Source organism: Opisthorchis viverrini (genome assembly GCF_000715545.1).
Source record: "Opisthorchis viverrini unplaced genomic scaffold opera_v5_161, whole genome shotgun sequence".
Classification (NCBI taxonomy): Eukaryota; Metazoa; Platyhelminthes; class Trematoda; order Opisthorchiida; family Opisthorchiidae; genus Opisthorchis; species Opisthorchis viverrini.
The window spans coordinates 1089288-1106116 of record NW_008751815.1 but is presented as its reverse complement, the minus strand read 5'-3'; the positions used below and the strand labels follow the sequence as shown (position 1 = coordinate 1106116).

The 16829-nt window shown below is 44.6% G+C and overlaps 1 protein-coding gene across 1 annotated transcript in view; it reads right to left on the bottom strand.

The window, feature by feature from the left end:
* Positions 1-16829, bottom strand: part of T265_07130 (hypothetical protein) — a gene marked incomplete at both ends in the record, with an annotated part of 59757 nt that overhangs the window by 13081 nt on the left and 29847 nt on the right. The window contains 7 exons of the mRNA XM_009172573.1: positions 1216-1435; positions 2736-2827; positions 4614-4733; positions 5369-5605; positions 8457-8682; positions 11037-11182; positions 13408-13589. Coding sequence (XP_009170837.1) covers positions 1216-1435; positions 2736-2827; positions 4614-4733; positions 5369-5605; positions 8457-8682; positions 11037-11182; positions 13408-13589 — 1223 coding nt within the window. The remainder of the gene's footprint in view (positions 1-1215; positions 1436-2735; positions 2828-4613; positions 4734-5368; positions 5606-8456; positions 8683-11036; positions 11183-13407; positions 13590-16829) is intronic.

The following is a 16829-nucleotide window of genomic DNA, read 5'->3' as shown; positions in this document are numbered from 1 at the left end:
CTCATCCATTTTTGTTTACGCGGCTACCACTTGCGTAACGCGCCATCAGGTCAGGTTGTACTCATGTTCGTGCAAGCATCAAACACCAAGGGACACCCCTCTCTTCACAATACACACCATAAATAGGCATAAAACTAGGCTCAACACATGCTCGCGCGCAAAAGACAGGAAGTCAACAGACCTCCGCAAGACTCCACGGACAACTATAGAACACATGGAGCAGCTATAGTGCAGAGAAGACACGTCCCACGTCCGGAACTTCACTCAGGAACTCTCAACAATTGTCCTCAAACGATAAGTCACTTTTTGGTTTATTCCCTTCTTGCCTCGTACTTATTTTTATCAAGTGCACCTAACTCTTGTATTTATCACATTCTAGTGCTTGTTACCTTCTGATAATCAACGTAATTACGTCACAATTAGAGCACTAACACAATCCACACCGCTTTATGGACCAGAGAAGTGGTCTCTACGCGTAACGGACATGCGGAATATGTCACTGTTTGGTCATCAGTGTCTCCGGAGCGTTGATCAGGTATGGTGAGGACATCGTATGAGCAATGATGAGGTACGTCAGAAGGTCTTAGAAAAAAAGAACTCTCTTACGATAGATGAATTTTACACGCTTCATAAGTTATGCCGGTTCGGACACGTACTCTGCATGCCAATAGACCGTCTGCCTCGCAGAGCTCTTTTCGCCCAGCCCTGTACTGAGTGAAAGCAACAGAGGGGAGGATATGGTATGACCTGGCAGCGAAGTATGCAAACACTAACCAGTAAACTTAGTCGGGTCGCCAACTGCCACCTCCCTGGATGGGGACTTTCAGCATCAACTCACAATGGTTGTTGACACCGGCAGAAATTGTCCAATCGCGCAACCAGTGGCGCTCGTGCATCAAAGCTATCGCCTTCAATGAGCCCGATTCCCGAACTAGCTGAATATGCCGTCGCCTCCAAGGCCTTGCTGTATTTCACACACTGTCCCGTCATCTCGTGAGCGAAACTGCGCCTATGGTACACGGCACATGATCATGACCTATGAAGCAGATTCTTCCTCACAACTGTCAGACGAAACGGGCAAACTAAAGACTTTCTGGAGTTGTGCTCCTACGCTTTCCAGCTGGTCCAAAAAATCACTAAGATTTGTTGATGTCTGCAAATTGTTAAGATTGTTAAGATAGTAGAAAGAGAATGAATGAACCAAAAGCCACGTACCTCGCACAAGGATCTGGGAGGTATTCTCCGTTCATCGGGCCCCCCAATGACATTACATTTTACCAGAAGGTAATTCCGTTCGATTGTCACCGCGTCGAGGTGGACGGATTCGTTCGAAGTCACAGCATCCCTTTGTTCCTTCAACAATCGATCAATAAGTCTGAACCGACATTCGAGGGCAAGCATTACATTCAAGTCTGAAACCATGCAGGACAAAAGTCTGTATGGGAGGAAAATAGTTGATTTACTTGTTAATAGAGTTGGCGGGAGAGAAAGAAATGTTATTGATTATTGTACCATCATTCGCATCGTAAACTGAGGCTGAAAAGCCCTTAAGAAATTTGCGAACAGGGTAAAATCGTATAGAAAAACTTGTAATTGGGATTGTAAAAGGACTTCAGTTCATCAAAGGACCTTCAGACTGTCACCATGGCTTCTGACGTAAGTTGTCTTTGTTAGCAATGTCTCCTGCAGACTACACGGAGGGTCACGCGAAAACCGGGTCTCATCAGCAGTAATCTGAACACTGGTAACCAACTTCGTCACCTGTCGGGCCTGAACTGTCAATCGTTTCAAAAGAGGCTCCCAGGAAAGCAAACTTCTTGCCAGAAAATGAGCTGGTACACAAAGCTCACAAGTCACTCCGATGGGACTTCCTCCTAGAGTTTTGGAGTGACTTAGTTACCTGCTGCAGTTACCGCAGGTAGAAGTTATGTGACCAGACAAACTCAGAAGGCCAGTAGGTAGTAAAAGACAGCGTATTTTCTATACAATACTTGACAGAATATTGTAAAGTGATGTGAAACCGTATTCGATTTGATTAGAAGTGCTTTTTCGTATCCACTGGACTTGGAGTCAACAACTGTATGCATTTGCATGCTTACGTGTCTTCACTTGAGTGTGGCTTAGGGTAGCATCTAGGCCCAGTGTTCTGTAAAAGGGATCCAACCACAAGTTAGTCTCAGAATATGTCAAAAGTGATGAACTTTGATAACAATGAAGCCGAAAGTGGCACACTATGACATTTTACCCACTGATTTTGCTCTAAATGAGAGAATCAGAGTTAACGCTTGGCCGGCCAAGGAATTGAATAGGATGACAAGGGCTTCACAGGAAAAGCTTGACACTAGTCACTTAGTATTAACATAGTTTCGCTGGCTGACTGCTGGAATCTCTCCGCGAGGTATCATGCAAGTCAACTGGGGCTATCTCAAAGGTGAGTAATAGTCGCTCCCGAAAGAATCAGCAAAGCAAGTATTTATCCGAACTCGAGTAGTCAGTGAACACGTGACCGCAAGGAGCAAATGATGTGACTGGAGGTTGGGTGATGCTACACCCTTCTGAATGAGTACTGCTCACACAGTAGCGACAAGCCGCTGGCAGTCGGAGGTTAGGGCAGCCATCTGCATGTTGGAGGGTTGCCAGCTAGAATCTCCCTGATCGGCTTTCCGGCATAGGCTGACTTTAGTCATGGAACAGAATTTTAGGTGAAACTTTCAAAGCTTGTAAGACTTTCTTACCTTAGTGCCAACACTATGGTTTCTTCAAAATTGTACAGACTCTGTGACTGATTCTTGTCATTAGGAATGAAGAGTGTGCGCTGGAAAAACTCCTGCAACGAAAGAAGAGTTTTGGGATGAAAGTGTCTACCAGGATAGGCCATGTTTTAGGAAAATGATATCTGTGTAAAGCAAAGAATTAGACTATAAGGCAAGTGTGGTGGCAGGAGTCCTTGGTCACCGGCTTCCTTTGGAAAATGGGAACAAATGAAGGTTTCATGCCGACTCTTCAAGGGCTGGAAGTTACCGAACACCAGTGAAAGGAAGAAGGCCTTCGCTGCGGAGTTATTCATTAGAAAATGTCAACTGAACAGTTACGGACAGGAGAGTAAAACTCTCATACGCATCTTGTTTATAAAACTGAATATCTATCTTCTCTTTGAACGCGTCTTCCTGAACTTTCCTGTATATTCATTGATCGTCACTCTATTGCAAGCAAATGTTACAGAGCGACTGCAGAAATCCCGTAATAGATCTAACTTTTCAAAAGACGCAAAGCGGATTTACGAGAAAACATGCTACTCCCATGCCCCATCAGTAGTACCGCCATTACACCAGGTGCTCATCACAACAGCCAGAAGATAAGCTGGTTAATCGTCACTGTCCAGTCGGGGAAATGGTTTCGAATTTCGATCTCCTTGCTGCTTGGAACTGTGTGAGCTCACAACATGTTTCACAGATTAAGCACCAGGATGCAGTGTCTGGATGACTCGGTGGGTACGACATTCGGAAGATCTGGAATCAGTCGATCAGATGGGAATTCGAACTGACTAGCTGGCTCTGTACGGATCATCGTCTCAGAAATTAAGTTGGACGGATTTCCCACAAATGCAGTATTTAGTCAAACCAACCGTTTGGTCAGATGTGGGAGATTTTGTCCAGTAATCTACCATCCAAAGACTGAATGTGCCTACAACTGAGATCACAGTTGACTTCTAATTATGGAAACAAGGTGAGTGGATGATGGACATAAATGGAAGCAGCTACTGCTGGGTAACGTGATTGGGGAACACACACTGACACCAGAAACACAACGCTTCCAACGTTGTTCAGTACGTCAAGTAGAAATGACCACAAAGTGTTGCAGAGACTGTCCCACCTACCGTTGCAGGAGTAACATGGGTGTACCTCTCATAAACATCTGTATAGTCCACTAGTTCATAGAACGGATATCCTGGCCATGCCACATCGAAATGGAGGTTTGCACTTTTTGGAGCTCATCTGTGACACATTTCTTCGGTTGTATCTAGAGCTGACATGTTGCGAAGCTGATCTGCCTGACATGTAAACTCAAATTCACAAACACAGGACTATCGCAAGTGAGTTATCCTATAAAACTTTGGAATATTGGTACTTGTATGATCCGTCTTGGGTATGCGGTACTTTGAAAACTTATCCATCAACTGTACTTGCTGTTGCTTATACTGAGTTCCTTCCAGCTGGATAGAAGGAGCGGAATAGTTGAGACCACTCGGTTTTTTAGAATAGTGTATGGGACGACATGTATAGCCGAAAGTCCTTTACACGGTAGGTGAAACCGAACTAACAATAGAAAGTGTATTAAACAAGATTTTTCCAGTAGGCCTGGTCACAATTCCAAAACTGGTGATTAAAAAGGCGAGCGAAATGGATGAAAAGCGGACGCGAGCCCAATGCGCCGTCAACAGTGCATGCGTAGGTACCTTCCCAAGAGCACGACGGAGGCGCCTCAGACAGCCAATCTGATCAAAATTCCAGACCCTAAGAGTCTGCATGCTTACTTTCACAGTCTAGTCAATATATTATGATCAACAGTGATAAAAATTAAATGCGCAGGGAAGCTAGTCAGGTATGACTTACCTTCAACGAAGTGGGAGTAAATCTTCGACCGTATGTTGTAGACTGGTTTTCCGACGCATCATTCAGCAAAGCGTCTACTCCGGCATAGGAGCAGGTTGCCCGAACTAGGCGCACAAACGGCTAAAAGGTTTGGAAAAACTCAGGCTGAATGGGCTATCCGATCACCCACATACTTGACTGTTCAGCTCACATTCTCTCACTGGATCACAAGGCTTGTCTTTTTTTATACTCACAAATCACGTCACATTATGGTGACTCATCGGACATCGATCGTCTGCACGGCCTAGTGAGCGTAGCAACTACTCATGTGCTGACGCGCCTACGTACACGCAGACGGACCTACAGGTAGGGAAACCAAACGCAGTTACCACACAGACTCGCGCGCGCGCAGGGAGCAAGGAGTCAGCCAAACACTCCAAGTCCACGGACAATTATGGAATACGTGTAGCAGCCAAACTGCGGAGAAAACACGTTCCCGCCGTCTGGACTTTCACCAAGGGACTCACACACGATAAGTTCTTCTTTTGACTTGCTCCCATTTCGCATCGTATTTATTTTATACGTGTTGCAACCCACTACTCTCAACCATACTACAAACTTTTATTGGTGCATACGTCTTCTGATTTGTATCATGGCCATCAACAGTAGTGCACTAATACATTCATTACCTGGATTTTGTTTGCTAGTTAATAGTTATCCAATCAATAAACAGAATCACTAATCAGCACACTGGTTAGTGGAAAAGACGTACTAACCTTGTAGGCTATTCGATCGATAGGGTCAGTAGACCATGTGGGAACACGTGATCCACAGGAAGGAATATCCCATTTTAAGTGCGTCGCAGATGAGTGTGAGGCTTCACCGGTTTCCACCGCTCTCCACACATCACTAATCAGCGACTTGATTATACCCACCATCATTAAAGCTTGCATCCCATCTTGTGTAGATGTCAGGTTGGTTAGTATTCGGCCCATTAGGCGCGGTTCCGGTAGCTGGAGAAAAAAAGGACTCTACTGAGGCTGAGTTCCAGTGGGATTCAACTATGCACACAGTTGGTGGACATTAGTTAGGAGGCGTGCGCTGCAAGTAGAGGATGTGCACTCTGACGAACTCTCATTACTCTCCAAGAGTAAAGCTGATACCTTGGTTGCATCGTAGGTAACATGAATGATTATCTCTTCAAAATGTTAATTGAGCAAGCCATTTACTGGTTACAGATCAATGGTGCTAAAGTGTTCTGAACCCTGCATAGTTACTTTTATCCCCTATGCTTTCATTTTCCAAATTCAGCCCCATCCGTCAGATCTTCGAGGATAAGATACCGACATCAGCTTATCCGTCAAGGGTCGAGGTTACTGTGATGTGGTGCGCCCAATATTGACATATACATACCCATATATTACTAGATAGGTCAGAAATCTCTCCACTGCGTTCTGAGGACGTCAAAAAACTTTGAGTGTTTGGCGATCAGCGTCTTTGGAGCAGTGTTCGAGTCTGGTGGGAACACCGAATCAGTAATGTTGAAGTAAGTCGAGTGGCTTTCGGAAGAGAAAAGTCGCTTGCAATAAATGAACTGATCACAGTCCATAGGTTACGCTGCCTGGGTCACGTCATCCGAATGCGAGTCGACCGACTTCCTTGCGCAACCAAGTGAAAAGTAGGAACCGAGGCGAGGACAAACAATAAGGTATAAAAGGTTATCGACAGTAAATTCTGCTGCGCTGGTCATTGCCGTCTTCCTGGATGGGGACCCCGAGACGGGAAACAGCATCGGTTAAAGACATTGTCAGACATGGCCCAGGTCCGTTGTCAATGGTGCTCGTGCATTCAAGCTATTGACTTCAATGTTTAGCTTCCCTTCCAGTCTCCCAATTGGAAGTTCACCAACAATCCTGTATTGACATACCAATTATACCAGATACCGTCTCAAATTCGTAGCTACCTACCCCATCTCTTCATATCATCGGTGAGCGAAACTGTGACAACTAGTAGCATTGTACGCGGTTCTTACAGATGATGATGATGATACTGATGAGTACATTTCGTCAGAACCATCGTTCTCGTCCAGAATACCTAGTGGCACCTGTTGTCCGGATTCACTTCTTGAACAGATGCGATGCAAAATCAGTATTCAAAAAGGATTTCAGGAAACCGTTTTTGAAGCCCCGCAAGTACGGAGTCAGCTGTTTTAGTCAAGCTCTATGGGGTCGAAATAGTTGAATTTCCTCAATTTATCATATGTTGACCTTGAGCACACTTACTTTAGTAGCGGGAGGACTGACTTTCTAAACAAAGTAAAACCTGTCTCTGTAATGTACTACTCATAAGGCTGCTGAAAATCCACCGACAGCCCACGACCAGTTTCGCCCATCTTGGGGCTCATCAGGTGGGCGCAGTCCCCGGGTTTTCGTCAACCTTATGTTCTACTTGAAACCAAATTGCACGAAGTTAGCCTAAGAACATCATAAACGAGAGATTCAGCTGGGTCCCAGGTGAGTCTATCGAAGGAACCAAATTAGTTTGCAAATGAGTGTATATTCGCTAAAACCTGTCTCCATTGATAAGTTTTTCGTTATTCTCATCAGTCGAACTGGTTTGAAAACCTAGTGCACAAAAGAGTCCCACACTGGCAGAACATCAACAAGATCTGTTTCTAAAGCGACGGGCTTATATGTATCCCATACAATTCCCACTGTGCTGAAGAACAACTGCGAACTACGACAGAGGTCCACACAGAGATCCACGAACTCTAGCATGACTAGGAATACTACGGCAAACTTGCTACTTCGGATAAAAAAGTACACCCGGAAATGGGGTTTAAAGTCTTGTCGAAAACAACTTATCTGTCTATTCTAGCCTAGCTTTTCATCGGTTGAAAATAAGCACTTGCTTGACAAGTTGTCATGTATGTAGGGTAAAGATCGCGTTATCTTGTAGGGGATAAATCATCGCTATTGAAAGGATACAGACGTTGCATTCAAAAGTCTGTAAATAAAGTACTTACAGAATTCAAATCCGTCAATATATCGGTCAAAGTTTGGCCACATTCTTCCAAAAGTCCGGCTCGTTGTAAATGAGCAACACCTGCAGGGTACCCGGACAGTTGTAAGCAAAGTCTTTTCAATATTGATTGGTTACCCCCAGGTGACCTTGAAGGGGAGAGTGAAATCGGCAATAGTTACTTGAAGTGCACCTATCGTTCGGTACGACGTGTAAACAAAGACAGGTCTAAATCCTTACCTAGGAAAGATGCCAGGCATAAATAACAAGACAGTGTTTAGGAATTTTGGGTACTAATTTCCCCTTCTTGGAACTATTTAGTCAAGAGGTCACCGGCGGACAGTTGTAAAATTACGTTGGCTGTTTGGGTGTTGCCAGAAATTTAGGCACACAGTACACATTCCTAAGGATGGCTCTGTTAAGTTTGAAGAAGTTCTACCCATTAACTATTCGTTTACTCAGTTTGAAAGAGACCAAAACAGTGACCAACTTTGTTATGAAAGAAAGGAATATTGGGACCCTCTCAGTGGTTATCATTGGCTGAATTCTGACCATCAAGTAGAAATGTTTTGAGCGTTTAACTCGATACAAATTTCGAAACCGTTGATAAACAAGTCACACTTACTGATCCGTTGGGATCGCCACTGAATTCTGAAACAAACAGGTAGGAGACGGTGAACAAATCGTGCGCGTTCGTGTGAGGTCTCGACTTACTCTCACAAATGAGGAATATTTATAAAATACCGCCTCTAAACTCATTCTTAAGTTTGCTAGTGATTGCTAGAAACGCGCCAACATACATCTCAAACAATCCTAACAGGGAGATGAGGCGCCATAACTCACCAGTAGCTTGTGTGTCCGAATAACCAAACCACAGTAGTCATCAAATTCATCAAGTTTCTCGGAAGAGGACAATGTAGTAAGGTCTCGCAAAATCCGCACCATCATAAAAATTACCCGAACTGGCAACTCAGTTCCAGTTTCTCTAGAATTGTGAATTGGGTCCACCTGATTGGTGAGCCCTTCCACCAACCAAGTGATGGCACGACTGAGCAACGCCAAGGGTCCTCTGAAATGGAAAAAACACGGTTTTCTTTGGTACGTTCGTTCCCGAAACACTGTGTATGCAGACCAGAAGGAAAGGAACGGTAAACCATGATGGAGTTTCCCATGTGGAATTCGAACCCGTAACGTCGAAACGATAGTCCACGAGTGTCTACACACAGGGTAAATTTGCCATTCGAGGAGAATATATAAACACCACGAGCGTATTTACTCCGCCCTTGGGGCCAAACCCCCAAAATGATGCTGCTTATACAGGGCAAATTTGTAACCACCCTTTCGGCACATACATGACTGTACAGGTTACCGACACTCGCTAGATCACGAGATGTAGCAATCTTACACTCACAAATCACGCCACAGAATCGTGACTCACTTGACTACACAGCTCACAGTCAAGCCCTTGATCCCAAGACTCGCTTTCTCGTACAAATCAAGACACACAAGGGTGACTCATCTGATATCGACTGTCTACCGACTGATAAGGTAGCAACAAGTCATGTGCTGACACCCACACACACACGCAAACGTTCCTACATATAGGATAACAGCACAGCAACACAACACAACTCCACAGAGCTCCGCACGTCTCTCAACTCGGAGCACAGCCGCTCAGGACTTACGGCGCTTCAATCACGGATGTTCAAGAATACGTGTGGCTGTTACAACAGCGAAGGAGACACGAAACATGTATCCGGATTTACAACAGGATTTATCAACCTGTACCTGCAAAACGATAAGTCCCTTGTTCGCATATATACCTGTTGTAATAATTTTACTCAGCAGGCTGATATTGTTAGTGCTCCCCTTTTTCTCGTTCATACAAGTATTTTTCGGGTTCAAGTAGAGCGCATTAACAAATTCGCCATTCGAGGAGAATACATGAACACCAGACAAGTCGTCAGATCTAAACAATCGTCGTTTATCATTATCGATTTCCCGTACATCCATAGAGGCATGAAGCGAGGTATGAATGACAATGACTCATATGTGTACACAGCGAGTTTTGTTTATGCACCATAGTAGCTGCAATTCATACAGTCTCGACATTTGTTTCAACAAGACTCTTAGCTCATTCCTCGACCTGTCGATCAGAAAGAACTGATGTGGCTAAAATCACCCACAGATCTGTGTGACGTGAAGTGGAATTTCCTGTACTGACGAGTTTGCTATATTTAGGACAGGTGAAAACCCGAAGTCTGGTGTTGATAAACCTCGGCATTCGACGGTAAACGTTGTTTCGGGGGAACGAGCAAAACGAACAAACAAAAATCGTTCAGATGTAGCACCCTCTCCATGCCTAACTGCCATGCCACTCGAAGGTTGCACGAGGGCTGGTGTACTCTTTGGTTACCCAAGTCTAGGCAGAGGAAGCTGAGAGGCAGAGGTCGAGTTCAAACCACTGACCTTCCGTTCAGTAAATTCGCGCTCTAACCACTTGTGCCATCTCGTCCTAGGAAAAAAACGAACAAAGCTACTAATTTTGCGTGCAGGACAAAAAAGAAGCTGGGCAATTTGGAGACTATGTAAAGTAACGGTACCTGTTTGGCGATCTAGGATTTCGTTCATTGCCAATTCCACCAAAAAAAATTGGTCATCCCATCAGAACACTCTAGATCGCACTGTTCAAATCAGATTCGTTCTACGATCACGTTATAGATCGTCCACAAAAAAATGTAGCCCGCGTGTCAAGGTATTAGCACGGTGTCACTTGCTATTGGTGAAGCATTCCAATCAGGAACCAGATGAATGACGTTTTTGTTAGGCAGAATTCCACACGGATCCCGCTTTACCGCACGTCTTTAGGCGCTGCTACGTCCGGTAAGCCTGACCCGCACGAGATTGGCCAAGAATTTGGGACACTTGCCGGTCCGGCATCAAGGCGAGATCTGATTGGTCAGAAATCTGGACCCAACAGCCAATCGTGATCCGGTATTGGCCAAATGCCGGTTGCCAATGCCGCATCCAGAACGCGCCAGAGCTTCCAGAAAAATTATAACCGCTTACGTTATATATACGAAGCGCTGTACAACTGTTCTTGACTTCATCTTGGGCATTAATAGACCTTGTGCACCTTTGGTGGTTGTTTTGACGTGAACGCTAGCTTGGGAGGCTCAGACCGAGAACTAAGCTGAGGAAAATACCGTTACTACAGTTTGATAAACCCTCTTTAAGCTGTCCTGGCAACCGTTCTGATACACAAGAGAACTGTTCAAACCATTTTCGTGGACCGGCTAATATGACTACGTGTGAGACAGGAAAACTGGACAGAACAACGCAATTGCATGACTAATTTCGACAAGTCTGTACGCCTAGCCCAAATTAGGCAGTGATTTCTTTAGCTAAATCTCGCCAACGTACCCTTCATGGTCAGACTGACTACAATGGGACCTCTGCAGAAGACAGCGTACAGCTTGGTGAGAAACCAGTCTTTGGATTATCCGAAGCTGACTCTGCAATTTGTGATACTCCAGTTCATCTGGCCCGATTTTGGTGTTAGCTCCCTGCTGAAAAAACATGCAAATCAGATTATTATTATCCCCAAGCGTTGAAAATTTCAAAATCATGACAATAATCAATCAACCTTTAATTAAATTCCAATTCATCAGCTATAAACGCTGTGCCATTGACACATCGGTGCCAGCTGCTACAGTTTCGATCACCGGAAAACGGGAAAGTTGAAGATACAACCAAGTCTTGGAGGCGAAGGCATGTTCAGTTTGTTCGGAAATCGGGTATGTACGCGTCGAAAGCGATAGCTTTGATGCTGTTTTGCAAAAAAAATGCAGCAATGAAGGCATTGATTTCCACCTTTTGTTGAAGACCCGCAGAAGAGATTTGCAAACGAAATCAACCTCAAGCAGGAACTTCCGTCTGTCGTAAGATCACAAGCTGCTAAATCTGGACCGACGAATGTTCTTGGCGAAACTCCGGAATTTGAAGAAAACACGCTTGGTAGCGTGATTTCGGTTGAATATGAGGGTTAGTATGTAAACCATGGTGTAAAACTGATTGCAGATTAAAACTAAGATGCCGATTTTCAGGCCCGAGGAATTGTAAACTTTTCTTGCAGTTGCGCAACCTCATCAGGTCTTCCTCCGCTTGAGATGGTGTTATATCTGCTGGTTCGCCAATCTGTGGTATCTGGCTACTGACCCGCTCCAGTGCCTAGTGCCGGAAAAAAGACTCACAGAAGGGAATACAACAGCTATATTCCGAACAAGCGAGCGTGATAGCGTGAGAGTATGAGTGCGTGCGAGTGCCCAAGTACAACGGTCTCAAGCTATTTATTGGAGGGACACCGTCTGAACTTGGTTCAATGCTGACGCACACGGTCTGGCTTTGGTACGAGGTTGTAACGCGCTGCATATTGCGGCGGCGCTGTCTGACCTTGATCAATGCTGACTCGCGCTGTCTGGGTTCGATACAAGGCTGTGAGGCGTTGCATATTGAGGGGGCGTTGTCTGTCCGGTCAACATCTAGCGGAGCTGAGAGTATCGGTAGATTTCGGGCATTCAATGGTTGCTTTCAGGAAGCTGACCTTCCTGATAGATGGATTCTCACAAGTCAAGCCATGTCTTTGATACGGCAATGCGAGTACAGTTGTTGTGTCTTGATGTACGGTAGTGCAACTCTGTGTCGGTCCCTTGGCTTCCTGCTACGCCCACTATGGTATAGCAAAAGGCACGGTAGCTCTACACAGCCCTTTATGGAGACAAAGGAACGTGTCCTGCACGTGACACATGCGTCCAAATGATGTGATGTTCGGTTATTAGGGACGCCTGGCCCCCGAACAACAGGGCAGTGTCTCTTTCGTGCAGCACCCAAGGATAGTATTTGCTTGGTTGTTGACCTATTTGTCCAGCTTGGCAACCTTCTTGCTTGGAAGGTGTTTGGAGGAAAACCTATGTGCCGACGTAGTAAAGCTGCAGGATAGGCCCCGGTGTAAAACATAGATTAGAGATCACGTGTAGAATGAGTGCACCTAGGCATACTGCCAGACATTGAATATGGAATAACGGATTGATAAATAAAACACATTCCACTGCGAATGATAAACGAAACCAAAGTGGGGCCTCTTTTAAGTGGTAATCAGCTGCGTAAATTCTAGGAACCGGAAGATACTGTTTTAATTAATGGGTTAAGTTGCGAATTTCAAACATACCAGGACGAGCCATCTGAGCAGATGTTGTCTTATCCTTTCCTGTGGATAATTTCAGTTGGACAGAATGCAAGGATCGTACAGAGTCACATGATTTAGCTCAGAAAAGGGAGCAGTGACCTTGGAGAGTACAGTCTTTACTACTGGGGAGGCCAACTCAAGAGAAACTACCTTCCGGAATTGGCTGATTGTTAAGATAAAGTAAAGTCACGCAGAACACTTTTGAAGGCCTCAAACTGAGGGAAATGCTTCATATTTGATGCAGCTTTACTCTCAAATGACGCAAATCGCCAAGTAATATTACCGAAATTACTGTATCCAGCTACTCCGGCCTAAATTGAAAGTCACAAAACCACCCCGAGGATAAAATCTGCTCCTCAGGAAGAACGATTGAATACCATGTGTGACACCAACAGATGAAAATGCATTCACTGGATGATTCCAATTGACGTACGACTTTCTTCCTGGATCTTACCAAGTGACCTGCTTTGGATGGACTTTTGAACCAAAAATACCCGATGGGATAGCAGACGTCATGATAAAATAAACTTTTCCTCAATGGGCACTTACATGGTACACTGATAACGCCCTTAAACCGGCAAACAACAGGTCAAGCGGGTTCTTTTTCAAAGTGGACGGATCCTTCTTGTCTCCACTGGACAAATGCCGGTCTCCAAACAAGTCACTACAGCACTCAGGAAGTTGAGCCAAGTCTTCCAGACAGTGGACGATTATTTCTGTCGGATGAGTTGCTGTATGGTTTTAAAACGAAGGCATCAATGCAAAGTTAACATCATAAACGAGAGATTCAGCTGGATTCTAGGTGAGTCTCCCGCAAAACCAGAATTGTTAACAAATGAGTGATTTTTCGCTAATTTCATGCAATTTGGGCTCAAGTAGAACACAAGGTTGACGGAAACCCGGGAACTGCGCCTATCTGATGAGCCCCAAGCGAGGCGAAGCTGGCCGTGGGCTGTCGAAAAATATCCAGCAAATTTATGGGTAGTATGTTATGTCCATACAAAGCTAACACTGTTTCGTTGTGAGCAAAGCTCAAGTATGTAGAACAGTGCAACCATTATAGTCTTCAAAAAAGCGCACTACTTGGTAGTTCGACGGGTTATTTCTAGCAGTGCATTTGTAACGCTGTACTAATCCCACAATTTTCTGCGGAGATCCGTTCAGTGTGAATGCGTGGCTATAGATGAGGTGATTACGATTCGCTCACGAGTTTTGTGCACTCTTTTGTAAGACTATCGGAACATCCACATTACGCTTACGTGACCAGTTGCTCCTCCGATCAATCGGTCGCATCATACTCCAAGACTTCACCTCATCTATGTTTTGCTTGTATGCACCGCCATACACTTTCATTTGGATTGCATACGTGATTTCGAGTTTCCTTGTTTAAACGTTCGAATCCGAGGAGATAGAAACAGGCTTTGATTATTCTGTCCACAGATAAAAGGACCTAGAAAAGTAGCAGGTGGTTAGAACTTCTAACACGTGGACATTTCAGGAAACAAACATGGGAACTGATACNGTAGGGAAAGGCACGCCTTGAAAATTCTGTTGATCGCCTGCATAGCATAAGTTTGTTTTAGATGATAGGAGGTTAAAAGTGACCATTGTTGACCGCCTTCCCGATGGATTTGAGCGAAAGCAGATGATGTTATCCTAAGTAGATGACAAGACTCGCAACATAAAGATTACCGCACACTGAAAGGAGCAGATAATCAAAGTTCCACTGAGAGTATTTCAGCCTTTCGTTCCTTATAAAATTACCAAGGGTGCACACGTGAATGTTCGTACAGCCATTTCGGTGCCCGCGTAAGACGTGAGTCTGCCTATACACGCTTCACTTATCAACATGTCCGTCTACAACTCTAGGACGTGAAGGCATACTATTACCTGGAATACCTAGCAAGTCTGAGTGAGTGAGCGAGATGGGTCAAGTCGTTGGAGAGCGAATTTACTGACCAGAAGGTCCGTGGTTCGAACTCGACCTCTGCCTCTGCCTCTCGACTTCCCGCTTGGGCAACCAGCCTTCGTGCAACCTTCGGGTGGCGTGGCAGCTAGGCAACTCAATGGTGCTACAGCTGAACGTTTCGTGCGTGTGGGCCGGTAATGAGACACTTGTTCATATGAAGCTCTATTCAGTCTCATCAAGTAAGTGTACGGGAATAAGCATCGGAAAGCACCTTTGGAGGCTCTTTTCAAGAGTTGGGGGGTTGACAAAAGAATCTTCTCGATGGTGGGAAGTTTTTTGGCGAATTCCAACTAAATGTGATTCATGGTAGTTAGGGAAATAACATTGTGAAAGAGGGATAAACAGCATGAACACCATCAACGTCATCATCGGCCAGGCCAAAACAGCTGATAGTGCAGGTTATCTCCTGCGACTGCAGTGCCGGCCGCGCAACAAAATACCCGTTTCTTACTTACATCCGGTCAATTCCGTTGATGTCATCCAACACCGAAGGCACTTCTGAGGCGGCCGGCGGTCAAAAATCTCAAGAGGCTTTAGATCACCTGTCAACTGAAGCCATGTCTCGCAACCATATTACAACACAGGTCTTAGTGTAGCCTGGTACATTCCATGTTTGAGCCCCAGTCATAAATATCGAGGCGTTCTTATCATTAATGATCAACCTTAAAAGACTTGTATATATACTGAACTATTCTGAAACAAGCACGGATTAAAAACGCACTGCAATACTTGTTCCACGTAATACAGACCGCTTTTTGAAGCCAGAGCTCTAAGAAAGCTTTAGTCAGGTTTGGTGGATAAGTAAACTTGTTCGTAGATTCAAGCGTCTTTGCAATCCTACAGATGGCCTCATCTGAGGTCATAAGAACATGAATTTTCGTAATGCACTACTCATAAGGTTGCTTAAAAATTCGTCAACAGCCAATGATCGGTTTCACTTTTCTTGGCGCGCATCAGGTAGGCACAGTCCCCGAGTTTCCGTCAACCTCATGTCCCACTTGAAACACAATTGCACGAAGAATTTCCAGCAACCCTATGAGTAGTGCATTACATGTATCGCGATATCTCGGATATCGTAGCAACTGAAACATGAGACGGTCAGGTGCGGCACATTCAATTGCCTGGAAATATCACAAACGAGAGATTCAGCTGGGTTCCACGTGAGTGTATTTTGCTAACATGAATTTTCATTTGAAGGAACGTTATATGATCCCCAAATGCGCCACTGGAAATCGGTTGCCGTCCTTATCAAGGTGATCCCTCTACCTGTCATCACCACGATCAAGACGTAGAAAATACTCCAGGTTTCAAACCGACTTACCTGAATGTGGCTCAGTCGAATAGTGTGTTTTGATATTCAGATATTCAAGCATTGCACATATTACATCTTTTGCCGACGTGTTCCCAACAGTATGTCGGTCTAAAATGTGGACAAAACAATGATTTAGTTATGCTCATTTTGTTGGGGAATCATTCATTCATAGCTCGTTAATAAGATGAAAATGTTGATTCGTAGAGTAAATTTTCAGAAGAATTCGAAATTCCATTTCCGATGGGTAATGTAACAAGAGCGTACTAGTTGCAAGGATTGACGAACTACACAGCCCCGTTGGTCTTGGTGATCAGTATTCAAGCCAATTCAAGTAATGCAGGAATATAAGGATCTAATCGATACATTTCCAGCAACGGGTGGAAATGACTTCTACTCATATACTATGTAGGGTTCCGCGTTTGCAAACTATCTGGTTGGAGAGTGGACACTGGTTTCTTGGGAACAGTACTGGATTTTCAATGGATTCCATGAGTGAAATCTGTTGAAAACCTGCAGAAAATTTCTAAGTTGAAGTTAGGTTAATCAGTGAAGCCAGAGTCAGGCTAGGCGAAAGCCCAAGCATCCTCGGCAAATGGACAGCATCACAGTCGCTATCGGTAATATACTGTCCAGGATGGTCTATAGTCCTCTTGAGCAAAGTTGAAGAATGTCAACAGATTAACACAAAAA